Source organism: Mesoplodon mirus, assembly GCF_964341445.2.
Source record: "Mesoplodon mirus genome assembly, chromosome: 9".
NCBI classification, from domain to species: domain Eukaryota; kingdom Metazoa; phylum Chordata; class Mammalia; order Artiodactyla; family Ziphiidae; genus Mesoplodon; species Mesoplodon mirus.
This window is the reverse complement of record NC_138985.1, coordinates 60,711,262-60,737,109: the sequence shown is the minus strand read 5'-3', so window position 1 is coordinate 60,737,109 and position 25,848 is coordinate 60,711,262. Positions and strand designations below refer to the sequence as shown.

Here is a 25,848-nt window from a genome sequence, read left to right as displayed (position 1 = left end):
TAATTAGAAATTCATCTTCTCACCAGATGCTCTATTAATTTTAACATTTACATATAATACAGTAAAGGGAATACCAAGTGTTTAATAAACTGAGAAAAGTTATGTTCCTTAGTACTACATAAAAATTTAAATAATCAAAACATTAAAATAAATATGTTATGGTAGGTTCACTGTAAAAATGTTTATTCGCTTTGAGCATCACAGTGATAAATAATACTTTACACTTGTCATTAATGAACATACCCAGATAGAAAGCTATCACAGATTTTTTCTCTTAATAAAATAACATCTATAGATTTTGTGTTTTTTAAAGGAATTATGTATTAATTGTAGAAAACTTGGAAAAAGCTCAGAAAAACTTATTGACTTAAAAAACCAGATAATCTTGTATTCCAGAACTAACCACTAAGGTTATTCAAATATATTTTCCACCAGTCTTTTTTCAGTGCATAAATATTTATGGTTGTGAGGTCAAACTGCATGTAATTTATCACTTAACATTTTATTGTGACCACTTTCCCAATTTTTAAACATTCTTAGAAAACAATTTAATTTATTATATGGTATCCCATCATTTCCACATACCAGATTTATTTAACTGTTCCTTTATAATTATTTATTTATGTGGTTTTCAAATGAACCTCCTGAATAAGCATTTCTTAGTGAGTGTTTGACAGAACCCTGAAACCAAAAGAAGTTTTGGAAAAACCCTTTGAGAAAAGAGTCATATTCTCATCTTTCAAATTCACCGTACACATTAGAAAAATTAAGGGCACTGAGAAGTCTCACAGTATGGAAACCTGTTTTACTTTTTAAACCATCTTTTCTCAAAGGTATTTGACCTTGGGACTTTTCCTTATCACACTTATTTGTAACTCTCCGAACTAAAGTACCATGAGACATTCTTTGGAAAGTCCAGGAGATTTCTAAGCTTCTGCATAGTATCAAATGGTTTATGAATCGTTTGTTTACTCTCCTGGGATACTTTTTTTTAGATTCTTGGTGCTATATTAGCAAATATAAATGATTTATTGGTTATTAGCATGTATTTGAAACAGGTAGACCACAATATGCTTTCCCCAACCTTTCTAGTAACCTTGACATTGCATTCGTGATTCTGTATTATAATATAACATGTGACCTTTTAAAACTGTGAACATTCAAATTTAAATTCCCTTGTTTTATTAATGCCTATTAAACTTCTTTATGTTTCCTGTAACCCACAGGTCTTGCAAGAGCAAAATCCGTCCCTAGCCACACATACTCCAATGAAGTGGTTACCTTGTGGTACAGACCTCCAGATGTCCTCCTGGGCTCGACAGAATATTCCACCTGCCTTGACATGTGGTGAGAAATGGAAGCTTTACTCTAGCTAATTTATCTATAGTGCTTGGTCTGGGTCAAGCCTAGACAAACATCCTAACAGTCTGAATGAAGATTAATGGTGCTGGAGTGTTGGCCTGTGTGTGGCAATACCACTGGAGTTTTTGAAAACATAATTGGGAATGTTCCCTAATCAGGGACTCCCTTACAGATGGTGTCTGCTAATGGTTCTTGATGGACAGGGGCAGAGACATTTTTCTAGCTGTCAGTTTGGTGATTTTTCTCCCTAAGGGTCTTAATTGGTAGATTTATTTTATAACAAGGAAGTATATATCTCCAAACAGCAGTATGGGTTGGAAGTTGTAGGAGCATGTTTAAATTCACAACAGAAATCAGATAAGTGGTCTGAAAATTTTGCTGTGACTATAAGGTACTAAATTTGGTACAGTATACCCCTGAAGACTGTTGGTACCAATTATGCAAAATGAAATAAAATGATTACTTTTTAAAAATATCAGAGTAAGTTTAATTTCAATAGAGTCACAGTTTTACACAGTGCTTTAGCAAAACTTAAAAATCTATTATAGGAGGCCCAAAGACTGGCAAGGTTTAATGTGTAATTATTATTATTATTATTATTTTTTTTTTTTTTATTTTTGCCTTATAACAAATTTAATCAGTTATACATATACATATGTTTCCATATCCCCTCCCTTTTGCGTCTCCCTCCCACCCTCCCTATCCCACACCTCAAGGCGGTCACAAAGCACCGAGCTGATCTCCCTGTGCTATGAGGCTGCTTCCCACTAGCTATCTACCTCACATTTGGTAGTGTATATATGTCCATGCCGCTCTTTCACTTTGTCACAGCTTACCCTTCCCCCTCCCCATATCCTCAAGTCCATTCTCTAGTAGGTCTGTGTCTTTATTCCTGTCTTACCCCTATGTTCTTCATGACATTTTTTTTCTTAAATTCCATATATATGTGTCAGCATACAGTATTTGTCTTTCTCTTTCTGACTTACTTCACTCTGTATGACAGACTCTAGGTCTATCCACCTCATTACAAATAGCTCAATTTCATTTCTTTTTATGGCTGAGTAATATTCCATTGTATATATGTGCCACATCTTCTTTATCCATTCATCCGATGATGGACACTTAGGTTGTTTCCATCTCCGGGCTATTGTAAATAGGGCTGCTATGAACATTTTGCTACATGTCTCTTTTTGAATTATGGTTTTCTCAGGGTATATGCCCAGTAGTGGGATTGCTGGGTCATATGGTAGTTCTATTTGTAGTTTTTTAAGGAACCTCCATACCGTTCTCCATAGCGGCTGTACCAATTCACATTCCCACCAGCAGTGCAAGAGTGTTCCCTTTTTTCCACACCCTCTCCAGCATTTATTGTTTCTAGATTTTTTGATGATGGCCATTCTGACTGGTGTGAGATGATATCTCATTGTAGTTTTGATTTGCATTTCTCTAATGAGCAAAGATGTTGAGCATCCTTTCATGTGTTTGTTGGCAGTCTGTATATCTTCTGTGGAGAAATGTCTATTTCGGTCTTCTGCCCATTTTTGGATTGGGTTGTTTGTTTTTTTGTTATTGAGCTGCATGAGCTGCTTATAAATTTTGGAGATTAATCCTTTGTCAGTTGCTTCATTTGCAAATATTTTCTCCCATTCCGAGGGTTGTCTTTTGGTCTTGTTTATGGTTTCCTTTGCTGTGCAGAAGCTTTTCAGTTTCATTAGGTCCCATGTGTTTATTTTTGTCTTTATTTCCATTTCTCTAGGAGGTGGGTCAAAAAGGATCTTGCTGTGATTTATGTCATAGAGTGTTCTGCCTATGTTTTCCTCTAAGAGTTTGATAGTGTCTGGCCTTACATTTAGGTCTTTAATCCATTTTGAGCTTATTTTTGTGTATGGTGTTAGGGAGTGATCTAATCTCATACTTTTACATGTCCCTATCCAGTTTTCCCAGCACCACTTATTGAAGAGACTGTCCTTTCTCCACTGTACATTCCTGCCTCCTTTATCAAAGATAAGGTGACCATATGTCCGTGGGTTTAACTCTGGGCTTTCTATCCTGTTCCATTGATCTATCTTTCTGTTTTTGTGCCAGTACCATACTGTCTTGATTACTGTAGCTTTGTAGTATAGTCTGAAGTCAGGGAGCCTGATTCCTCCAGCTCCATTTTTCGTTCTCAAGAGTGCTTTGGCTATTCGGGGTCTTTTGTGTTTCCATACAAATTGTGAAATTTTTTGTTCTAGTTCTGTGAAAAATGCCAGTGGTAGTTTGATAGGGATTGCATTGAATCTGTAGATTGTTTTGGGTAGTAGAGTCATTTTCACAATGTTGATTCTTCCAATCCAAGAACATGGTACATCTCTCCATCTATTTGTATCATCTTTAATTTCTTTCATCAGTGTCTTATAATTTTCTGCATACAGGTCTTTTGTCTCCTTAGGTAGGTTTATTCCTAGATATTTTATTCTTTTTGTTGCAATGGTAAATGGGAGTGTTTCCTTGATTTCACTTTCAGATTTTTCATCATTAGTATATAGGAATGCCAGAGATTTCTGTGCATTAATTTTGTATCCTGCAACTTGACCAAATTCATTGATTAACTCTAGTAGTTTTCTGGTAGCATCTTTAGGATTCTCTATGCATAGTATCATGTCATCTGCAAACAGTGACAGCTTTACTTCTTCTTTTCCGATTTGGATTCCTTTTATTTCCTTTTCTTCTCTGATTGCTGTGGCTAAAACTTCCAAAACTAGGTTGAATAAGAGTGGTGAGAGTGGGCAACCTTGTCTTGTTCCTGATCTTAGTGGAAATGGTTTCAGTTTTTCACCATTGAGGACGATGCTGGCTGTGGGTTTGTCATATATGGCCTTTATTATGTTGAGGAAAGTTCCCTCTATGCCTACTTTCTGCAGGGTTTTTATCATAAATGGGTGTTGAATTTTGTCGAAAGCTTTCTCTGCATCTATTGAGATGATCATATGGTTTTTCTCCTTCAATTTGTTAATATGGTGTATCACGTTGATTGATTTGCGTATATTGAAGAATCCTTGCATTCCTGGAATAAACCCCACTTGATCATGGTGTATGATCCTTTTAATGTGCTGTTGGATTCTGTTTGCTAGTATTTTGTTGAGGATTTTTGCATCTATGTTCATCAGTGATATTGGCCTGTAGTTTTCTTTCTTTGTGACATCCTTGTCTGGTTTTGGTATCAAGGTGATGGTGGCCTCGTAGAATGAGTTTGGGAGTGTTCCTCCCTCTGCTATATTTTGGAAGAGTTTCAGAAGGATAGGTGTTAGCTCTTCTCTAAATGCTTGATAGAATTCGCCTGTGAAGCCATCTGGTCCTGGGCTTTTGTTTGTTGGAAGATTTTTTATCACAGTTTCAATTTCAGTGCTTGTGATTGGTCTATTCATATTTTCTATTTCTTCCTGATTCAGTCTTGGCAGGTTGTGCATTTCTAAGAATTTGTCCACTTCTTCCAGGTTGTCCATTTTATTGGCATAGAGTTGCTTATAGTAATCTCTCATGATCTTTTGTATTTCTGCAGTGTCAGTTGTTACTTCTCCTTTTTCATTTCTAATTCTATTGATTTGAGTCTTCTCCCTTTTTTTCTTGATGAGTCTGGCTAATGGTTTATCAATTTTGTTTATCTTCTCAAAGAACCAGCTTTTAGTTTTATTGATCTTTGCTATTGTTTCCTTCATTTCTTTTTCATTTATTTCTGATCTGATTTTTATGATTTCTTTCCTTCTGCTAACTTTGGGATGTTTTTGTTCTTCTTTCTCTAATTGCTTTAGGTGCAAGGTTAGGTTGTTTATTCGAGATGTTTCCTGTTTCTTAAGGTGGGATTGTATTGCTATAAACTTCCCTCTTAGAACTGCTTTTGCTGCATCCCATAGGTTTTGGGTCGTCGTGTCTCCATTGTCATTTGTTTCTAGGTATTTTTTAATTTCCTCTTTGATTTCTTCAGTGATCACTTCGTTATTAAGTAGTGTATTGTTTAGCCTCCATGTGTTTGTATTTTTTACAGATCTTTTCCTGTAATTGATATCTAGTCTCATAGCATTGTGGTCGGAAAAGATACTTGATACAATTTCAATTTTCTTAAATTTACCAAGGCTTGATTTGTGGCCCAAGATATGATCTATCCTGGAGAATGTTCCATGAGCACTTGAGAAAAATGTGTATTCTGTTGTTTTTGGATGGAATGTCCTATAAATATCAATTAAGTCCATCTTGTTTAATGTATCATTTAAAGCTTGTGTTTCCTTATTTATTTTCATTTTGGATGATCTGTCCATTGGTGAAAGTGGGGTGTTAAAGTCCCCTACTATGAGTGTGTTACTGTCGATTTCTCCTTTTATGGCTGTTAGTATTTGCCTTATGTATTGAGGTGCTCCTATGTTTGGTGTATAAATATTTACAATTGTTATATCTTCTTCTTGGATCGATCCCTTGATCATTATGTAGTGTCCTTCTTTGTCTCTTCTAGTAGTCTTTACTTTAAAGTCTATTTTGTCTGATATGAGAATTGCTACTCCACCTTTCTTTTGGTTTCCATTTGCATGGAATATCTTTTTCCATCCCCTTACTTTCAGTCTGTATGTGTCTCTAGGTCTGAAGTGGGTCTCTTGTAGACAGCATATATATGGGTCTTGTTTTTGTATCCATTCAGCCAATCCGTGTCTTTTGGTGGGAGCATTTAGTCCATTTACATTTAAGGTAATTATTGATATGTATGTTCCTGTTCCCATTTTCTTAATTGTTTTGGGTTCGTTATTGTAGGTCTTTTACTTCTGTTGTGTTTCTTGCCTAGAGAAGTTCCTTTAGCATTTGTTGTAAAGCTGGTTTGGTGGTGCTGAATTCTCTCAGCTTTTGCTTGTCTGTAAACGTTTTAATTTCTCCATCAAATCTGAATGAGATCCTTGCTGGGTAGAGTAATCTTGGTTGCAGGTTTTTCTCCTTCATCACTTTAATTATGTCCTGCCACTCCCTTCTGGCTTGCAGAGTTTCTGCTGAGAGATCAGCTGTTATCCTGATGGGGATTCCCTTGTGTGTTATTTGTTGTTTTTGCCTTGCTGCTTTTAATATGATTTCTTTGTGTTTAATTTTTGACAGTTTGATTAATATGTGTCTTGGCGTATTTCTCCTTGGATTTATTCTGTATGGGACTCTCTGTGCCTCCTGGACTTGATTAACTATTTCCTTTCCCATATTAGGGAAGTTTTCAACTATAATCTCTTCAAATATTTTCTCAGTCCCTTTCTTTTTCTCTTCTTCTTCTGGAACCCCTATAATTCGAATGTTGGTGCGTTTAATGTTGTCCCAGAGGTCTCTGAGACTGTCCTCTGTTCTTTTCATTCTTTTTTCTTTATTTTGCTCTGCAGCAGTTATTTCCACTATTTTATCTTCCACCTCACTTATCCGTTCTTCTGCCTCAGTTATTCTGCTATTGATCCCATCTAGAGTATTTTTTATTTCATGTATTGTGTTTTTAATCGATGCTTGATTCATCTTTAGTTCTTCTAGGTCCTTGTTAACTGTTTCTTGCATTTTGTCTATTCTATTTCCAAGATTTTGGATCTGGGAAATAGAATCTTGGATCATCTTTACCATCATTATTCTGAATTCTTTTTCAGGTAGACTGCCTATTACCTCTTCATTTGTTAGATCTGGTGGGTTTTTATCTTGCTCCTTCTCCTGCTGTGTGTTTTTCTGTCTTCTCATTTTGCTTATGTTACTGTGTTTGGGGTCTCCTTTTTGCAGGCTGCAGGTTCGTAGTTCCCGTTGTTTTTGGTGTCTGTCCCCAGTGGCTAAGGTTGGTTTAGTGGGTTGTGTAGGCTTCCTGGTGGAGGGGACTAGTGCCTGTGTTCTGGTGGATGAGGCTGGATCTTGTCTTTCTGGTGGGCAGGTCCACGTCTGGTGGTGTGTTTTGGGGTGTCTGCAGACTTTTTATGAGTTTAGGCCACCTCTCTGCTAATGGGTGGTGTTGTGTTCCTGTCTTGCTAGTTGTTTGGCTTAGGGTGTCCAGCACTGTAGCTTGCTGGTCGTTGAGTGAAGCTGGGTGCTGGTGTTGAGATGGAGATCTCTGGAAGATTTTTGCCGTTTGATATTATGTGGAGCTGGGAGGTCTCTTGTGGACCAGTGTCCTGAAGTTGGTTGGCTCTCCCACCTCAGAGGCACAGCACTGACTCCGGGCTCCTCAATTTGGGATGATGTGTTGTCTATTCATGTATTCCACAGATGCAGGGTACATCAAGTTGATTGTGGAGCTTTAATCCGCTGCTTCTGAGGCTGCTGGGAGAGGTTTCCCTTTCTCTTCTTTGTTCTCACAGCTCCTGGGTCTCAGCTTTGGATTTGGCCCCGCCTCTGCGTGTAGGTCGCCGGAGGGCGTCTGTTCTTCGCTCAGGCAGGACAGGGTTAAAGGAGCAGCCTCTTCGGGGACTCTGGCTCACTCAGGCCGGGCGGGAGGGAGGGGCACGGAGTGCGGGGCGAGCCTGCAGCGGCAAAGGTCGGCGTGACGTTGCACCAGCCCGAGGCGCGCCGTGCGTTCTCCCAGGGAAGCCGCCCCTGGATCCCGGGACCCCGGCAGTGGCGGGCTGTACAGGCTCCCGGAAGGGCGGTGTGGGCAGTGACCTGCGCTCGCACACAGGCTTCTTGGCATCGGCAGCAGCAGCCCCAGTGTCCCACGCCCGTCTCTGGGCTCCGCGCTTTCAGTCGCAACTCGCGCCCGTCTGTGGAGCCCCTTTAAGCAGCGCTCTTAATCCCCTCTCCTCGCGCACCAGGAAACCAAGAGGGAAGAAAAAGTCTCTTGCCTCTTCGGCAGCTCCAGAGTTTTCCCGGACTCCCTGCCGGCTAGCTGTGGCACATTAGCCCCCTTCAGGCTGAGTTCTCGCCGCCAGCCCCAGTCCTCTCCCTGCGCTCTGACCGAAGCCCGAGCCTCAGCTTCCAGCGCTGCGCGCCCCGGCGGGCGAGCAGACAAGCCTCTCGGGCTGGTGAGTGCCGCTCGGCACTGATCCTCTGTGCGGGAATCTCTCTGCTTTGCCCTAGCCAGGTATGTGGGGGGTTTCTTGCCTTTTGGGAGGTCTGGGGTCTTCTGCCAGCGTTCAGTAGGTGTTCTGTAGGAGTTGTTCCACGTGTAGCTGTATTTCTGGTGTATCCGTGGGGAGGAAGGTGATCTCCGCGTCTTACTCTTCCGCCATCTTACCCGGAAGTCCCTGTGATTATTATTAATGATAAAGTATGATGAGTTTCCAGTCTAGTGTGATCTAAATCAAATAAGGGAATAACCTTCTTTTTAGCAATCAGAAAGGCTTAATAGTGAATGTTGAAAAGGTCATTTATTAATAGAAAAATCCCTTTTCTAGACACACAGTTGTGTTCAGAGTAAAACAGTTCACATAGCACATGGCTATTTGATAGCATGAATCATCTTCCATGAATGATGATGCCCTACATACAGAATTCAGCTACATGTTCCCATAATGTTTATGACCTCAGTAAAGCTTCAGCATGTGTCATTTATCTTCTTGCCCTGTACTTACTTCACTGCTCTACCCTAAATAATCTTGACTTTTAGTAAATTAGGCTGTGATGAGGCTTGGCTTCTTCCCTGATATTTTTTATCCAAACTTTCTTTCTTCCTTCCTTCCTCCCTCCCTCCCTTTCTTCCTTCGTTCTTTTCTTTCTTTTTGTCTGCGTTGGGTCTTCGTTGCTGTGTGCGGGCTTTCTCTAGTTGCAGCGAGCGGGGGCTACTCTTCATTGTGGTGCGCAGGCTTCTCATTGAGGTGGCTTCTCTTGTTGCAGAGCACAGGCTCTAGGCGTGCAGGCTTCAGTAGCTGTGGCATGTGGGCTCAGTAGTTGTGACTCACGGGCTCTAGAGCGCAGGCTCAGTAGTTGTGGTGCACGGGCTTAGTTGCTCCGTGGCATGTGGGATCTTCTCAGACCAGGGCTTGAACCCATGTTACCTGCATTGGCAGGCGGATTCTTAACCACTGTGCCACCAGGGAAGCCCCGATCCAAACATTTTATGGAGAGAAAATAATCAAGTTCCTTGTGATGTAAGGTCCAGTGTAGATTTACTTAATTTAGATTCCAACAACCCCTTAGGAATGGGATTTGGGCATCTGTAAAGCCACTGAAAATATATGCAACATTTTGTGTACACGTGGATATATTTATTTTTATGTGGTGTAGATCTGTATGAGTTATAGAGTGTTTTTCTCTACGTTTTGAGAATGGAAATTCTAGATTGTTTTTCAGTGAGGTCAGTTAAGGACTCTGCTAATAGAACATAGTTTGGAAAGATTTGTGGCTTGGAGCCAGTTTTGTCTTAGTTGCTTGGCAGTACAGTTAAGACTCTACCCTCAGAATGAGGAGAAGCTATTTTTTATACACTAGTGGCTAATTTTTCCCAAACCTTTGAAAGTGCTCTTTAAAGTACAGAGAACCACATGGATTGGGACTTGCTAATATGTCTGTTTGTGATATATAGTGTTTGACTTCCAGTCTGTGCCTCTCCACTCGCCCTGCCCCCCAACCTTTCTGTGACATGTATGTGCTTGTTGGTGTCCATTCTCTTAAGGAAGAAGGCTTGGTTGCTTTCTGCCAATTTGCTATAAGCAGACACATAATGAAGCATAAGAAGAAGATGGTTATTTAAGTGGAAGGGAGGAAAACTGATATAAAATAATAGACCCCAAATGCCCTTTTGTCTGCATGCCAAGATTATTCACTGCCAAAAGCAAATAGTAAATGTGTTATGTTGGAGCAGTTTCCCATGCTTATTGGCTCTACATTTCTAAGCCCTAAAATCTGAGTTATGTCTATGCTATGCCTGTCACTCTGAATCTGCTTTCATTCCAAGCCATTTTCTAAAAGCCATTTTGTTATTTTCCTATAAGTCAGGTAAAACGTATATATTCTTCCAGTTAGAGAAAAGTTCACAGGGCAATGATTTTTGCATAATTAGTGACCTTGATGCTGGGTATTCAAAGATCTAGAAATGGGACTATAATTGAGTCATGGCTCAGCTGCACCAAAGAGAAGTGCAAATATTAACCCATAGACAATAGCAGGGAGGCAGGTGGCAGTGGTTTCAGGCTATTTTTACAGTTCATTTACCATCCTGGGGCAGTAGGGTAGTAACTAAAAACTAACGATCCCTACACAGTGTTACAATTTCCAGTTTTCTGTTTAAATAGCTTCGGGCAATAAAAATATTAATGAAGACACTTACTCATTAACATTGGCACCAAGTGATGGAAGTCAGAGCTCTCCCTGTTATGATTTACTGCTCTAGGTCTCCAGCACGGTGGTGATGTATGAATATAGTGTGCGATTTGAGAACTCATCAAGAAAGATAGCTTTTGACACCTTTGTCTGCCTCCGTGAAGGAGGGTTTAAGCAGAGGAATCAAATTGGACTTTGTCTCGTGTATAGCTTCCCTTAATTCTTGGATTTTATAACTCTTTGAAAGTCAAGGCATAGGAAATCATCTTTAAGCTTCTAAACCAAAAAGGCTTACCAAGTACTGAAAACCACATTAAGAGAAGTGCAAATGTGAAAAGGAGCTTATTTGTGTAGTTCCTCCCTTGTCAAGGAGTTCTGCTCTAGCTGTCGAGGTCATTGCTCTTAATAAGCCTTATATTCCTTTATAGAAGCTCATAAATATGTTTAGAATGGCATTTGTTTTCTAAAGCAGAAGGTCACTTGGGATTATTTTAAGGGATTAATATTTAGCATCGTGACTAAGTTAATCTGTAGCTAATAAACATCTCATCATCACGGTGCCTTTGGGGGGGCACAATATATAGTGATACCACCTTGTGTCAATTCCAGTGCTCCCCAACATGGTGTGTAAAGAAGGATAGCATGTCAGTCTCTCCCTTTCATCATCTTTTTCAAAGCTAATTAACATATTAACTGTGCTTGTCAAAATGTGGGGCAAATCATTTATAAATAAACCTGTCAAATGTAATGAGATTGCATATTAAATCACCCTTTTCTCTATAGCATCTCTGATTTAAGATTAAAATTAATTTATTTAACATTGTAGCAGCTGGGTGGTTAGAAAAAAATTTCCATACCGATCTTGATATATAGAAAAACGTCTGCATCAAAATTGATTTTGCATATATCAGAGAAGAAATTGCCTGTTTATTGAGTATTATAAGGCCATTTAGCATTGCATTTTATTAAATCAGCCTAATCACCATACATTCTGGCAATGTAGAGTTCTGCCATCATCCGTAATGATCTCTCCTGAACCAAGGAAATTTATGTAATAAAATAAAGTTTCCTAAGGACTCAGGCTTGTTTACCAGTGTTTTAAGAGAAAGAATCATAAATGGTCTTAAGCAATAGTAATAACAATGGTACCAATAACAGATACTTTTACTGAACACAAACTGTATTCTAAGTCCTCTTATGCATTTTAATTACTTACCTACTCTTCTATGATACAGTGAAAGAAAACAAAACCCAGGGAGACTAAATGAGAGAGTAAAGGTCATAGTTAGTAAATAGAGCTGACATCCAAACTCAGAGCTAACCCACTCCAAAGCCCTTGCTCCTTATAACATATTACATAATCTCTTAAGATGATTTATAAGCAGTTGTTTTTTTATTTTACTAGTAAAGTGATTCCAAAACACAAATAAGTAAAATACCTCTTTGAGAATTTAGGTTATGATCTGAGTCATGCTGGATCCTTTGCATATTTCAAACAAAGTGGGTAGCTTTCCCTCACACAACAGCCTTGCAGACTGCTTTCTCTCCTCACATCAATAGTCTACATTATATAATTTTATTCAGGGTGGAGTTTTTTTGAAATAAACTTAAGACATGAATCATTGGATTGAATACATTTTCATGAGACCAGTATCTATACTGGCAAGTATTTTCACAACTTCTAACCATTACTCATTTACCGCTTCTGCTAAAACAAATGTGTCCATTTAAAAAAGAATGCTAATAAAAAATGAGAATTTGAGTTCATGGGCTACATAAAATCATCTATCAACATTATTTAACATATTCTAATTAATCAGGTCATGAGACCAAGGAGGATTCAAATCAGTCACTCTCAAAAGTAACAACTCTTTAAGAGCTCTTGAAAGCTGCTCAAATAATACATGATCCGAATGACTTGCCAGTGTAGCCACTGACAATGCAGTGGAACATGACAAAAGAAGAGGGATAGTCAGAAGGGTGTCTGGGGGACAAAAGCTGAGCTCCTGGTGGCAGCTGTACTTTCTGAGCCACTCCCACTACTGAAGTCCCTTAAAATTGCGATGACCGTAGAGTATATTGTCCATACCAGGATACTTTTTAGAGTTAATAGTAATTCTGCTAGGACAATAGGTGTAAAACAGGGATGTAACTGTGACATGTGGTCATCTTACTCATAAAGCACTGGAGCAATAATTTGCTAAATACTAGTAGTCAGAAGAGACAATGCATTTGAGTGCTTAATTCACACCGAAGGAGTGCTGGCTACAAACTATTCCTGTGGAAAACTTCTGTTACATTGCTTTATAACAAATCATCTCCAAAAGTACAGTTCTCTAATATTAGATTATTATGACATTATGGAGTGGCTGCCACAGTGCTACATTTAGTGATGGCTTTGGAATGCTGAAGGGAACCGGTTCTCTTATCCTATCAGAAGCTTAGTGTGGTTATGGTTATTACATCCCATGTTGTTTATCAGTGTGTGTTTGTGAGAGAGAGTGTATGTGTGTTTTCAATGGATGTGTTTGGTCACTTGTTAATGATGGGCTGGCTGAATCATAACATATAAAATGAGACATTGTATATGTAGTTTTCACTACTAAATATTTTTAAAACAAATAAAAATTCCCCCACTTGTATCAAAGTTGGCGAAGTAATTGGTTACCCACAACTGGTTTTTGGATAATTTTTAAATAGCCAATCACAATGACTAAGTTTCATGATACTAAGATAGCTCTTGGTATACTTAGCTGCCTCACTGCTTCATAGCTGCAAGGGATGGATAAATGCGGAAATTCTTTAAGAAATATATGACTCCATAAATGTTGAAAATAGCGTTCTTATTCGGCTTTTGGAACATCAACCAGCCAAGCTAAATATTTTGTATTTCTATTAAAGTATACAATCCAAGGGTTCTATAGAATATATCAAAGAAATAGAAGCTGTTGTATTTGGTTTTAGGGAGATTCACATACTGTCTATGTCTAGAGAATTAGAGAGAAATTTTGGCCCAGGATGTTCTCATCTTACGTGTGTGTGTGCACATACACATGCATTTAATTCGGAAATATATGTTAGTACTCAAGGTTTGGAGAGCATTGGATATTCACTAGTGCCTTTTATATTTTACAAGTTGTATATTTTTTCATGTAGCTATTGATTCTCTGATCATGGTAACTAACAGTGGTTTGCTGTATAAAGGAGGCCATGTTATTGTAGAAAATACGTCGAAAGCCTAAATTAGGCTCTGCCACTCCTTACCTGTGTGAATTTAGTTGACCAAATCGCTTAACTATCCTTATCTTCAGTTTCCAAATCAGAAAATTTTGATAATTAAACCTATTTCAGATATAACTAGTTACTAATAGCTGCCACAATAATAACAATAACAAAAGTAGTAATCTCCTGCCTCACTCATTCTCATCCTCTAATCCTATTTCTCAGAAGTAACTACTACTTTCAACTCTTTTAGGATCTATCTCCACATGTCTTAAATAATTGTTTATATTGCTATCTCTAAGTTACTATTTTAGACATTGCTACTAAGTAGGTGTGTAGTAGACAAAGATTTAACTTTCTTCCATCAACCTTCCCCCAACTCCACCTTCATCTCATTCTCCCAATATAGAATCTGTATCACATTTTGAAATATTAATATGTAAATATTAATATTATTCATGGTGAAGTCAAGTAGTATTCATGATTATGTATTCTTTCTTGTATAACCTTTGGTTTTTCCTGGACTTTATGATTGTCTCTGCTTTTTATTAGTTGTCCCTACTGTTATTTATAGTCATAAAAGATCTGTCAATTATATATGGAAAATATTTTCCAAATGCTCAAGCACATCAGCAAACCTGTCGATTCCATTTAATTTTGTTGACATCTCCCTCCCTCAGCCTTTTCCTTGAAACTTTCCTCTCTCGGCTCTCTGATTTCTTGCCTTAGCACAGCTGAACATCTGTCATCTTAGGACTTCCGTTTCCCCCCTCTCCTGTTGTTGTAGGTCCTAAGCTAGTTGTTCTCTGTTTCCCTCCAAATCTGTTCTCTACCCTCTTCTTCCCTGCCCCATGTCCTGGATGGCTGACCCCTAGGGAATACATCCTCCAAGCTGCCTTGGCTACTGGTTCCCAGTCGAGTTCAGGCAATGGAAAAGTATGAGGATTGAATATTCATCCCTACTTCTTCCCTGCTTTAACCCATACTTCTTGGAATGGCTAACTACAGCTTCTGTGCGGAAGCACATTTTCATGGCTCTAGCTGTCAATAGATTTCCATAACATTTGGCCTTTATGATCCTAGGGGCAATAATGGCTTTTAGTTTTTTTGTTTTGTTTTGGGGGGGCTTTTTTGGCTGTGCCACATGGCTTGTGGGATCTTAGTTTCCTGACCAGGGATTGAACCTGGGCCCTCGGCAGTGAGAGTATGGAGTCCTATCCACTGGACCTCCAGGGAATTCCCAGCTTTTAGTTCTAAGGCAAGTAATGACTTCCTGCTGTTGCTATGCTAGCCTCTTAGTGTTTCAATATGTCTTATTAGACATACTTACTCTGTAAGTAGTAAATTCATCAGAGTCTGTTCTGGTTGGATTCATTTTCCTTCTGACCTTTACTGATTATAGATTCCTTGTTTCCTGGATTCCTTGTCTTCCTCCTTTAGTTTCCTAAGAAAGAATGTATTAGAAATATAAGGTTCAAATTCTTAGTTTTCTCAAAATATCTTTATTCTGCTCCCACACATGATTGATAAACTTTGGTTGAGTATATAATGAGGGGTTTTTTTCCCCTCAGAATTTTGAATGTATTGCTTACTTCTTTAGAGCTTCTAGTATTGCTACTGAAAAATGATTTGCAATCATTTGTGTGCCTCATCAGACTTTCTCCCTGGAAAGTATTAGGTTCTTATATCTATCCCTGGTATTCTGAAATTGCTTGATAATGAGCTTTGATTGTATCTTTTTCTGTTGGTGCCAATTAGATACACAGACCCATTAAACACATTTTTTACTTAATTTCCCCTTTTTCAGCTCTGTGCCACACTCTGCTCTCACCTTTTATCCTCAATTTGGGGGCTTTTGGATTTAATTTCTCCAGAGGATAAACACTCAGTGTCCTGCTGGTGGGTTGGGGTGAGAGATGGTCAGAGAGGGCCTATGGGTCAATTGCTTTGTACAGACTTTCAATCTTCCGCCCTATTTCCAGTTGTCAGACTCACCTTTACACTTTCTAGAACTTATGTATCCAAGTCGTGCGCCTTTTCTAAGTTGTTGTAGGTAAATACTCTGTCTATAACTTGAGAAGTTGTAGCTGCCTATGGTCTGCCTAGATTGCTACACCTTCATCCACAACTTATGAAAAAAATTCTCTCTCATCTTCTTGTGTGTCCTCATCTCTCTGTTTTATCCTTGTTTAAAATGTTATTCCTTGGGCCTCCCTGGTGGCGCAGTGGTTGAGAGTCCGCCTGCCGATGCAGGGGACATGGGTTCGTGCCACGGTCTGGGAAGATCCCACATGCCGCGGAGCAGCTGGGCCCGTGAGCCATGGCCGCTGAGCCTGCGCGTCCAGAGCCTGTGCTCCGCAACGGGAGAGGCCACAACAGTGAGAGGCCTGCATACCACAAAAAAAAAAGTTATTCCTTAACTGACACTTCAGTCACTTTTGGGAGGGAGGGGGAGTTTGTGTACATTTTACCGAATGTCCTACTCTTGTTGATAATTTAATATTCGTGGCTTTACTTATGGCCAATTGACTGCTAAGGTTCTTGTCCTAGAGAAAATTGTGACTTTGCTTGGCCACAGATTTGAGTTGCAAGTCCTGATGGGTGGGAGGCAATCAAACAGCATGGTGCAGGCAGGAGCATCTTGACTGCCAGCTTCTTAGTGTGGTTGCGGAAATTTATAATCCTTACCATTTAACTGTTAATGTAGTAATGACAACTTTATTTATGAAAACAAATGTGAAAAGAAAGCCAAGCACTTTCTGATAAGCTAGTGATGGAAAGGAATAGAATGTGAAATGATAGTTTTTTAAAAGATAAAAATTTTACATGAATTGAAAGAAGTGATTGCAGAAGGTAGTTCTCTGATCAATGGCAATGTGTGAATCCAACATGAGCTTACTATTAAAACAAGCAAAAGCAATCAGTGAAACTCTTTCAACAAATGTTCCAGTCAATATGAAGTTTCTCATCCAATGAAGGTGAAAAAGTAGATTGTTATCTTACATGCACAGGGAAGATATGATTGAATGACAGTGTGATTGGAGAGAAGCTAGGGGCTTATATAAACATCATTGTTGGTAAAGGGATTTGGGCGTCTACTTCATACTGTTCATTGAAGGACGAAAGTGGGGACCTCTGTGCTATTGTGACGTTTGTGATTTAATTCCTCAGGACACTGCATTATCTAGCATGTACTTTAATTAGGAATCACATTTTCATTTACTGGTAATTTGCTCTGTGAATTAATGTAACTTAAATATACTAGTAGCTTGCTTGATTTTAGACACTATATTATGTAATCAATAAACTTAGATATTTGGGGTTTTTTTTTCCAATTTTGCTCTTCAAATGGAATGTCCTTAGATTCCTATTGGTAAAGATGTCATTGGGCAAAAAAAGAAATAGTACAATAATTGAAAAAGAAAGTCAAACTTAACTAAACTAGCCTATCAGTGGCCAAGAAACAGCCTGCTTTAAATTCCATTAAAATATAAAACAAAACTTAATTATAGTCTGTGACAGGCACTTAGTAATTACTAAGGACAGAATCTGAGTAGCTTCCTGTTTTCCTGTACACGTGTGGATTGTTCATCTTTGGTATGGCGTTTTATATTTCTCTGTATTTGCATGGGAGACAGTAGATTCTAAGAATGAGATGTTCACATAATTGCATTTTCTGTAGAGCTTGGCAAGGCATTTCTCTTCTTTCTCATTGATAATTCAGTGGTTCTTCCTTGACAGCTAGCTTTCACCATGTTTGCTTCTGAAGACAGAATATATTCATAGCCTAATGTAGACTCAGCAAATTGAAAAACTTTATTATATCAACTATAAAAATTTTCATCTGTTTGTCATTTTTATTTTTTATTTTTTTTTTTTTTTTTTTGCGGTATGCGGGCCTCTCACTGTTGTGGCCTCTCCCGTTGCGGAGCACAGGCTCCGGATGCACAGGCCCAGCGGCCATGGCTCACGGGCCCAGCCGCTCCGCGGCATATGGGATCCTCCCAGACCGGGGCACGAACCCGTATCCCCTGCATCGGCAGGCGGACTCTCAACCACTGCGCCACCAGGGAGGCCCTGTTTGTCATTTTTAATCCTAACATGTTTAATTTAGAAACTGTTTCAGAATCTTAGCAACCCAGTGAAATCAATTCATATTTTTGTTTTATTAGGTTTTATGGCCATTTTATACCCCTGCCTCCCAAATCTGAAGATTCTTGGTTACGCTGTTCACACTAGCTGGTTGGTGGTGGCACAGAGGGAAAAAGAACCTCTAGAGTCTCAGGGCCAGCCCCCTTCCCACTAAGATCTCCCTTACACAACATGATTATATTCGGTCATTCATTCATTCATTTAACAAAACCTTACAGAATGTCCAGAGGTTCAAGAGTGAAAAAGACCTAGTCCCTGTCCTTCAGCAGCACCCACTAGTGTTACAGTATCACACAACTCCAGGGGGCGTCATTCACATTGTAGTCTGTATGCAATGTCTAATCTATACAGCCACATTCCAGGGCAAGTCCTTGAGTATATTCCAAGAAGCCCACAGACTGCACCAAAAAACGGACAATGAGGATTTACGGTGGGAAGGTTTTTGCCTTCAGGTCTTCCATGTGTTATCTAAGAGGGTTGTCATAGCAGATGGATGTCAAACATTTCCCTGTCAAATATCATCCATCTAGTTGTACACCTTAGTAGTGCTCATTCAAGCATTCTTAACCACAGACCATCTAAGTACAGCTATGCCATTTGATGACTGGAACTAAATATATCAACTTACCACTCTGTAAACTGAAGTTCAGAATTCTCCTGTCAGGAGAGTAATTTACATGATTTCAGCAGTGATTTGCCTTGTGATATGCTAGATATATAAAAAGATTGCTTGAATGTGTCATTTGCTTTGATCTTTAAGATAATTACCCATGAACAATTTTTTCCTAATTCCCCAAATTATTGCAGGACGATTAATACATTTGCAGGGAGAAATCTTATAATATGACTTCCTTGTTTTGCATCAGCTGTCATATAAACAGAAATTAAAGATGTGCAAAGCTTATTAATTTGTTTTTTCTTGTCCTGCCTGGTCTACAGTTAGTCCTTGGAGAAGTGCTTTCTGTGGTAGCATTTTAAATGACTAATCGAATGGAACCTCTCTCTTCCTTTGTTGTTCCATAGTACAAGAAATAATATTTCTTGGCTATTCAATGCAATATGTTGAGTTTTATATTTTTTTCCTTATTGTAGTCCTCAGTAAGGTCCTTTCCTATTTAAATTTTTGTATCAGTTGTTAATGGTTTCTAGATGTTCCTGTCTGAATATTCCCAGGTATCTATATAATATGTGGCTGTTACTTTTATTTCTTTCTTTCTTTATTTATTTATTTTTGCTGCACTGGGTCTTCGTTGCTGCGCATGAGCTTTCTCTAGTCATGGCAAGCGGGGGCTACTCTTCGTTGTGGTGTGTGGGCTTCTCATTGTGGTGGCTTCTCTTGTTGAGGAGCACGGGCTCTAGAGCGTACGGGCTTCAGTAGTTGCAGCGCATGGGCTCAGTAGTTGTGGTTTGCAGGGTCAGTAGTTGTGGTGCACAGGCTTAGTTGCTCCGCGGCATGTGGGATCTTCCTGGACCAGGGATCGAACCCGAGTCCCCTGTATTGGCAGGCGGATTCTTAACCACTGCGCCACCAGAGAAGTCCTGTGTGGCTGTTATTTTAAGACTTTATCTCTGGGGTTTTCATTATCTGTGGAAGTCTGTTTTCCATTTTAAAACATCTTTAACCACCCATCCTTCTTTCAGTACACTATCAATGGTGATAGACTTCAGTCTTTAGGGATAGTTTTATTGGTTTTTTTCTGCCCAAACCTTAATTATATAGACTTTCTTTTGATATTATCTTTATCCTTGTTAGCATTTGTGTCAACAGGAATGAGAACAAATTCGCCATCTCCGTTTCTTCTTTTTTAATCTGACCAGACTGACCAAATAAAGACCCGTCGTTCTAACTGGGGAAGCGGCATGGCATAACAAAGGCTCACTGGCCCAGGATTCTGAGTCACAGCTTCAGGTTCTGGGGCTGACATTTAAACATGTAATACGGTTTCTTTACACGTGAAAATCAAGGCACTGTCTTAGGCACTCTCTAAAGTCCCTCTATCTCTAAATTTTAACAATCGAGTAAATTGTACTGCTGAACCAGAGGTTTCCATGGAGACCATTGGAATTCCTTCAGAGTGACATAAATGAAGTTAGGGTTTAGATATTTTGGTGTAATGACTGAACTGATTTTTCTAGTGTTTAATTTTATATGATGATATTAGTTCTAAATCAGATTCCTTTCTCTACTTCAGTTTCTTGTGTACACTCCTCAGAATAGTTTGTATAATTCATTCATTCATTCATTCTTTCGTTTATTTGAAAGATATTTATCGAACACCTATTTTGTACCAGGTACCAGGTTAGGTCCTGGGGCTTATAAAGATGAGAAAGATCCTTCCATGCCTTCAAGTTCAGAAGGAAAAACAGTGTAATAAGCTGTAACACAGATATACAGTCAGTACAGTGTTGGCTCAGAGGGGAAGGTGATAAATTTATCCTTGGTGGATAGTTGAGGATAGGTTGGGGGGGCTGGTCCCAGAAGGTGTCACCAAGTGGTAAGTAGTTGGCCCTACTCGTCAGAGCCATCCTTCAAACTTAACAAAGCTAGAGTTGAGGACACATTGGTCAGGCCATGGACAAAAGTACCCCACCAAGGGGTGAAACAGCTGATATTTGTGGGTAGGAAAGAGGGACAGAATTTAAGAACAGGTAGAGAAAAAGGAAGAAATGGAGAGGGGGGGAAAGTAGTTGGAAGCCAGAACGGAGAAATATTTAGGAATAGTTAGGATGTGACAACTCAATTGAATGAGAGTGATAGGGGAAGGGCAAGGGTTTCAGATGATTCCTGGACTTCTGGCTCAGGTAACTGCACCAGAAAGCAAAAATACAGCTTTGCAATGTGATTTAAAAAAAAAAAAAAAAAAAAAAAATATATATATATATATACACACACACACACACACACACACATATATACATATTTTAAGCATACATTTTTATATATAATATATATGATATATTTATGCATAAATATATATGAAGTATATATGTACACATATGCATATACACTAAAATATATATGTACCAAAATATATGTATACTGAAATATATACACTAAAATATATCAACATAGATGTCTGTATATTAAAATGTATGAGCAAGAGTTATCATTGTAACTTAATGAGCATTGTTGCCAGTTGGTACTTTAAGGTGGTTAGGCTTCTAGATCTTTCTGGTCAGTCTTATTTCAGATGTGGACGCTGGTAAGGGGCTCCCTCTCACTGCCTGGTCCCTCCTCTGCAGTCAGCAGTGGGCCACCCTGGGCCTTGGCTTTATTGAACTACGTTAGCTTCTTGTACTTCATTCTTTGCTTTTGTTTAGTTTTTTTTCTGACATGCCTCATTTGTAAGTACAATTCTTAGAGATACAATTCTGTTTCATAGTTTGAAAACTAAATGTTAACGTATCCCCATATATGAAAAGTTTATTGTTTTGAGCTGCATGTTCTCTGAGATGGGCTTTCACCCACAGTCTAGCGTTTGGGTTGGTTTTGTTTTCATTCCTTGAGAGCTGAGTGCTCTGTAGAAGTATCTGACTAAGATACATTGTGCCTATCTGTGCCTGATGAAGCACTAACCACAGTAAATGGTGAGTGACAGTTGAATCAGTTCAGTCCCTTCAGTAGCTACCAAGGACATATGGAATGTAATTTTTTAATCTTTCACTTTTCAAATACTGCAGATGCCAAGATGAAAAGATCACGTTTGTTATGTGCAATACAGTTTCATACAAGTTGAGCAAAAAAACCCACGTTTTAAAAAACTTTGATCTTTTAGAAGCTAAACTCCTAGGGGAAAAAAAACTTCTTTGTTCTATTTTACAAATATATATATTCCAACAGAGAAAAGATAAATAAATGGCCACCTTGTGCATCAAATTGCACTACCTTTAATTACATAATGATACATTTCAGTGAAGCATGCCTAAAAAAAAATTACCTATTAGGTTAACTAACGTGAAACCTTTCTGAGTTAGTATTGCATCCCTATGTGTTAAGTTCAGATTGTGTTTAGCATTTAATCTAACTTATTTTATTAGTCTACTGTTTCTTTGTGGTTCCCTTGGATGGAGCCTGAATACATATTTAGAGAATTAATCTGAGTTATAAAACTCCTTTCAACACTGAATTAGCCTAGATTCCTTTAGATTCTTGCTCTTCAGTTTCTGGTCTTGTGAACAGCAATATCGGCATTGCTGAGAAGCTTGTTAGAAATGCAAGATCTCAGGCTTCAACCCAGACCTAGGTGACTAGAACCTGCATTCTGACAAGATCCCCATGTGATTGGTGTATACATTAAAAGATGAGAAGCACTACTTCAGATGCTTTTTTTTCAATGAACACAAAGGCTTTGAGGAGATTTCTGGTGCCATCATAGTGCTGAAGAAGAGAAAGGCAAAAGTACTGACTCGTGGTGAGTTACGGTTCTGTTCATCTGCTGTCCTCCTGTCAGAAGCAGCCTGACACCGGCTTTATCTGCAGCCCTCTTTCCAAATGTTTTGACAGTGCAGATGGTTCTGAATGGCTCTAAATGATAACTTGATTGAAGCCTCATAATTTTCAATTAATGGCTCTAAATGATAACTTGATTGAAGCCTCATAACTTTCAATTAGGGAAGTCTGTAGGAGAAGGGGCTGGTCTCCCTCATGGTCATACTGTGAGCTGGGTGGGTCGCTGTCCCCTCTGCACCCCCTCCAATGCATGGGCTGTGCTGTGTCATGATCCCTCCCGGTGTCTGTGCTGCCACTTGAGGCTGAAACTGTCACTCTCTGCCTAAAGCTCTCTATCCTAAGGAATCTCAAGCCTTCACTAATAAATGGATGAAATTGGAAGCTAAAATTTAGGAGGGTTTTTTTTCTTTTTGAGATTTTAATTGCACCATATTTTAAACTATTAAAGTCTTTCTACATTATCTATTGAGGTTCAACCAAACTGTTGCCCTGAGACTTAGGGAAGAAGGAGAGCAATGTTTTATTTTTTGATGACCAAAATAAGGTTCATGTCAAGTAGATAAATAATAACCTCTAGGTTCTGTTTTATACTTCTTCATGTGGGTTAATTGCTTATTGGGTTATTTAGCATCTGTAACAATGTTTTTTTGGGAAAATTGAGTATACTCCACTTGCAATGTCATGTGTCAAATGCAGGTATTATTTGAATATGGGAGGTAATGGATCTAATTAATACCTATTTTAGTTGAAAGATGTAAAGTTATCCTGCACCATAATCATCCCAACAGGACTTTAATAATCAGATGCATTACACTGCATCTTAGCTGGGGACTGTAGTGACCAACCCTGTTTGATTCAGGTCTGGGAGGGCTGCTATATTGCAAAAACCTCTCTGATTCATTTAAACTGTATCTTTAAAAGTGAGAGACTAAATTCTTGTTCTGAGAAAGATGATAGTGACTATTACATTTACAAGTAAATAAATTACAGTTGGAGGAAGTCATATGAGAAGTATGGAGATAGGGGACCTAACCTAGTGGTTGATCAGGAAGCCTTCCCAAGGAAGTGACATTGAACTTGATGTTTCTTAGTCTGATGGAGAGAAGTTCTTGCCCCTTCCTTGGGAATTGTTTGTTTGTTTGTTTGTTTGTTTCCTCTGCATTCCACTCTCCTCACCATTGCCCCAAATTTAGTAGTTTACATCAATGTTTTCATTTTGAATTCTTTTGCCATAGAGTATGTACATCAGTTTTCAAATACCTTCATATCTAGCTTACTTAATCTTTAATTAGTTTGCTACCCAAGTTATTTAAGATCGAACTTTGACATTTCGCATTCTAGCCTGCAGTTCTAGACAGCTCATGTTGATTCCAAGAAAACGTTTATAAAAATGTACACAGGTTCTTTTTTTCTCATTTAGGGAAAACTCAAAATGCCATGGCTCTTCCACTTAAAATGACTGATTCTATATATGGTCCCAAGGAGATGCTGCCTTCCTTCATTTCGCCTTTTTTAAAATAAACTTTTAATTTTAGAGGAGTTTTATATTTATAGAAAACTTGCAGAGACAAGAGTTCCTACATACTCCTCACCTGGTTTCCCTATTGATAATATCTTACATTACTATGGTACATTTGTCACAACTAAGAAACCCACAATGGTACATTACTTTTAATCAAACTTTATTTTTATTTCACTAGTTTTTCCCAATTTCCTTTTCCTGCTTTAGGATCCCATTTAGGATACCACATTACATGTAGTTGCCATGTGTCCTTAGCCTCCTCTGGGTTATGATAGTTTCTCAGACTTTCCCTGTTTTTCTTAACCTTGACAGTTCTGAGGTGTATTCGTCAGGTATTTTGTAGAATGTTCCTCAGTTTGGGTTTGTCTCATGTTTTGGGAAAGAAGACCATAGAGGTGAAGTGACATGAGTCTCATCACATCATGTCAAGACTCTATGCTATCAACATGACTTATCATTGATGATGTTAACCTTGATCACATGGTTAAGGTACTGTTTTTCAGTTTCCTCCATTATAATGTTACTCTCCATCCCCCACCTGACTCTGGAAACAGGTCACTAAGCTCAGCTGTTACTCTGGTGGCTTTACAACTAGTGGTTGTAATTGCTTCTGCCCTCAAAGCTAGTAAAACAACTGGGTTCTCCATGGTTATGTCCAACTTTATTCACCATGAATATTGGGATATAGACAAAAATCGAGAACTTCTAGCCTAGGAATAAGACACAAACCTCTTAGAGTAGAATATGGTCTATGGCTCTCTTTTAAACTTTTTCTTCCATTTTCCACGCAGAGCCATAACATTAGCACTTGGCTCTCTCAATATTCCTCAGTTATTGGCTCCTGTTTTCTCCACCTGGAATGCACGGGTCCCATTCCTGGCTCCATCACCTCATTATCCAATATCGTGGGAATTGTGTACAATGTTTTAGAATTATTGTGTTTATAGCATACATACTTGAGAGACACATGATAGACGTTTTGCCCAAATTGACAACAGTCCTAAAGGTTTACATGACTGTACCAATAATAAGTGAAGATGGGAGGAAAAAAACACCCACACACTTTTTCCATACTATCAGGAAAAAAAGTTATCATTATGCTAGAAGAATGACTAAATGATCTCTGTGTTCTCTTTATAGAAAAAGATATTATAGAACTATCATAGAATAGGTAATTGAACATTATACAGCCAAAACTGTAAAAAGAAAAGTATTAAGGAGGTGTGTCAGATAGTTCATAAGTATGTTATATTATTTTTCCAAGTTATGTATTATTGCCATATTTGTTAGCTTTAAAAAATTATGGTTTCTTTTTATTATTTTTTCTCACCCTAAATTCACTTTTGTACCTAATTTTTTATTCATAATGAGAACTCCCAAATTGTATGACCTTCGGGGCTAAAAAAATTATTTGTCTCTGCTCATAATGACAAAGCATTATCAATTCTGCTTAAAATCTTGATATGAATTGTAATGAAAAAAATATTTACACAGCCGTGGCATAAATTAAATTAGGAAATTTTGAGCTCAAAAGAATTAAAGATGTGTGAGTATGGGTGGGTGTTTTATATATTACCTTGCCTGGTAAGTAATCCTAAAATGAGAGTTTGAACACACTGCATCCTGTGACACCTTTAATTGTAAGCTTTTGTGACCAGTTCTTTTTCTTGAAAAATTTAGACTAAGCGCTTGATAATTACACAGTGATTCAAATTCCCAATAGAAGCAAATTAAAGAAAACATTTATTTTATTTATACATAAATTTTATTTCCTGAAATAAAATTATATATCATAAGTATAGAGCTTAAATGGATGAATTCTTTCTCAGTAAACCACTCAGGGCAGTCAACTTAATCCATCGAGAGAGGTAGCAAAAGAAAAAGGGGGGAGAAAAGAAAGGAAAGCAGGCAATAC

At 38.4% G+C, this 25,848-nt stretch overlaps 1 protein-coding gene across 4 annotated transcripts in view; it reads left to right on the top strand.

Moving 5' to 3' along the window:
• The window catches only part of CDK14 (cyclin dependent kinase 14), a 597,668-nt gene that overhangs the window by 354,989 nt on the left and 216,831 nt on the right, over positions 1-25,848 (top strand). For all 4 annotated transcript variants that reach the window (XM_082631823.1, XM_082631821.1, XM_082631824.1 and 1 more), the window contains one exon: positions 1,227-1,347. In XM_082631823.1, coding sequence (XP_082487949.1) covers positions 1,227-1,347 — 121 coding nt within the window. The remainder of the gene's footprint in view (positions 1-1,226; positions 1,348-25,848) is intronic.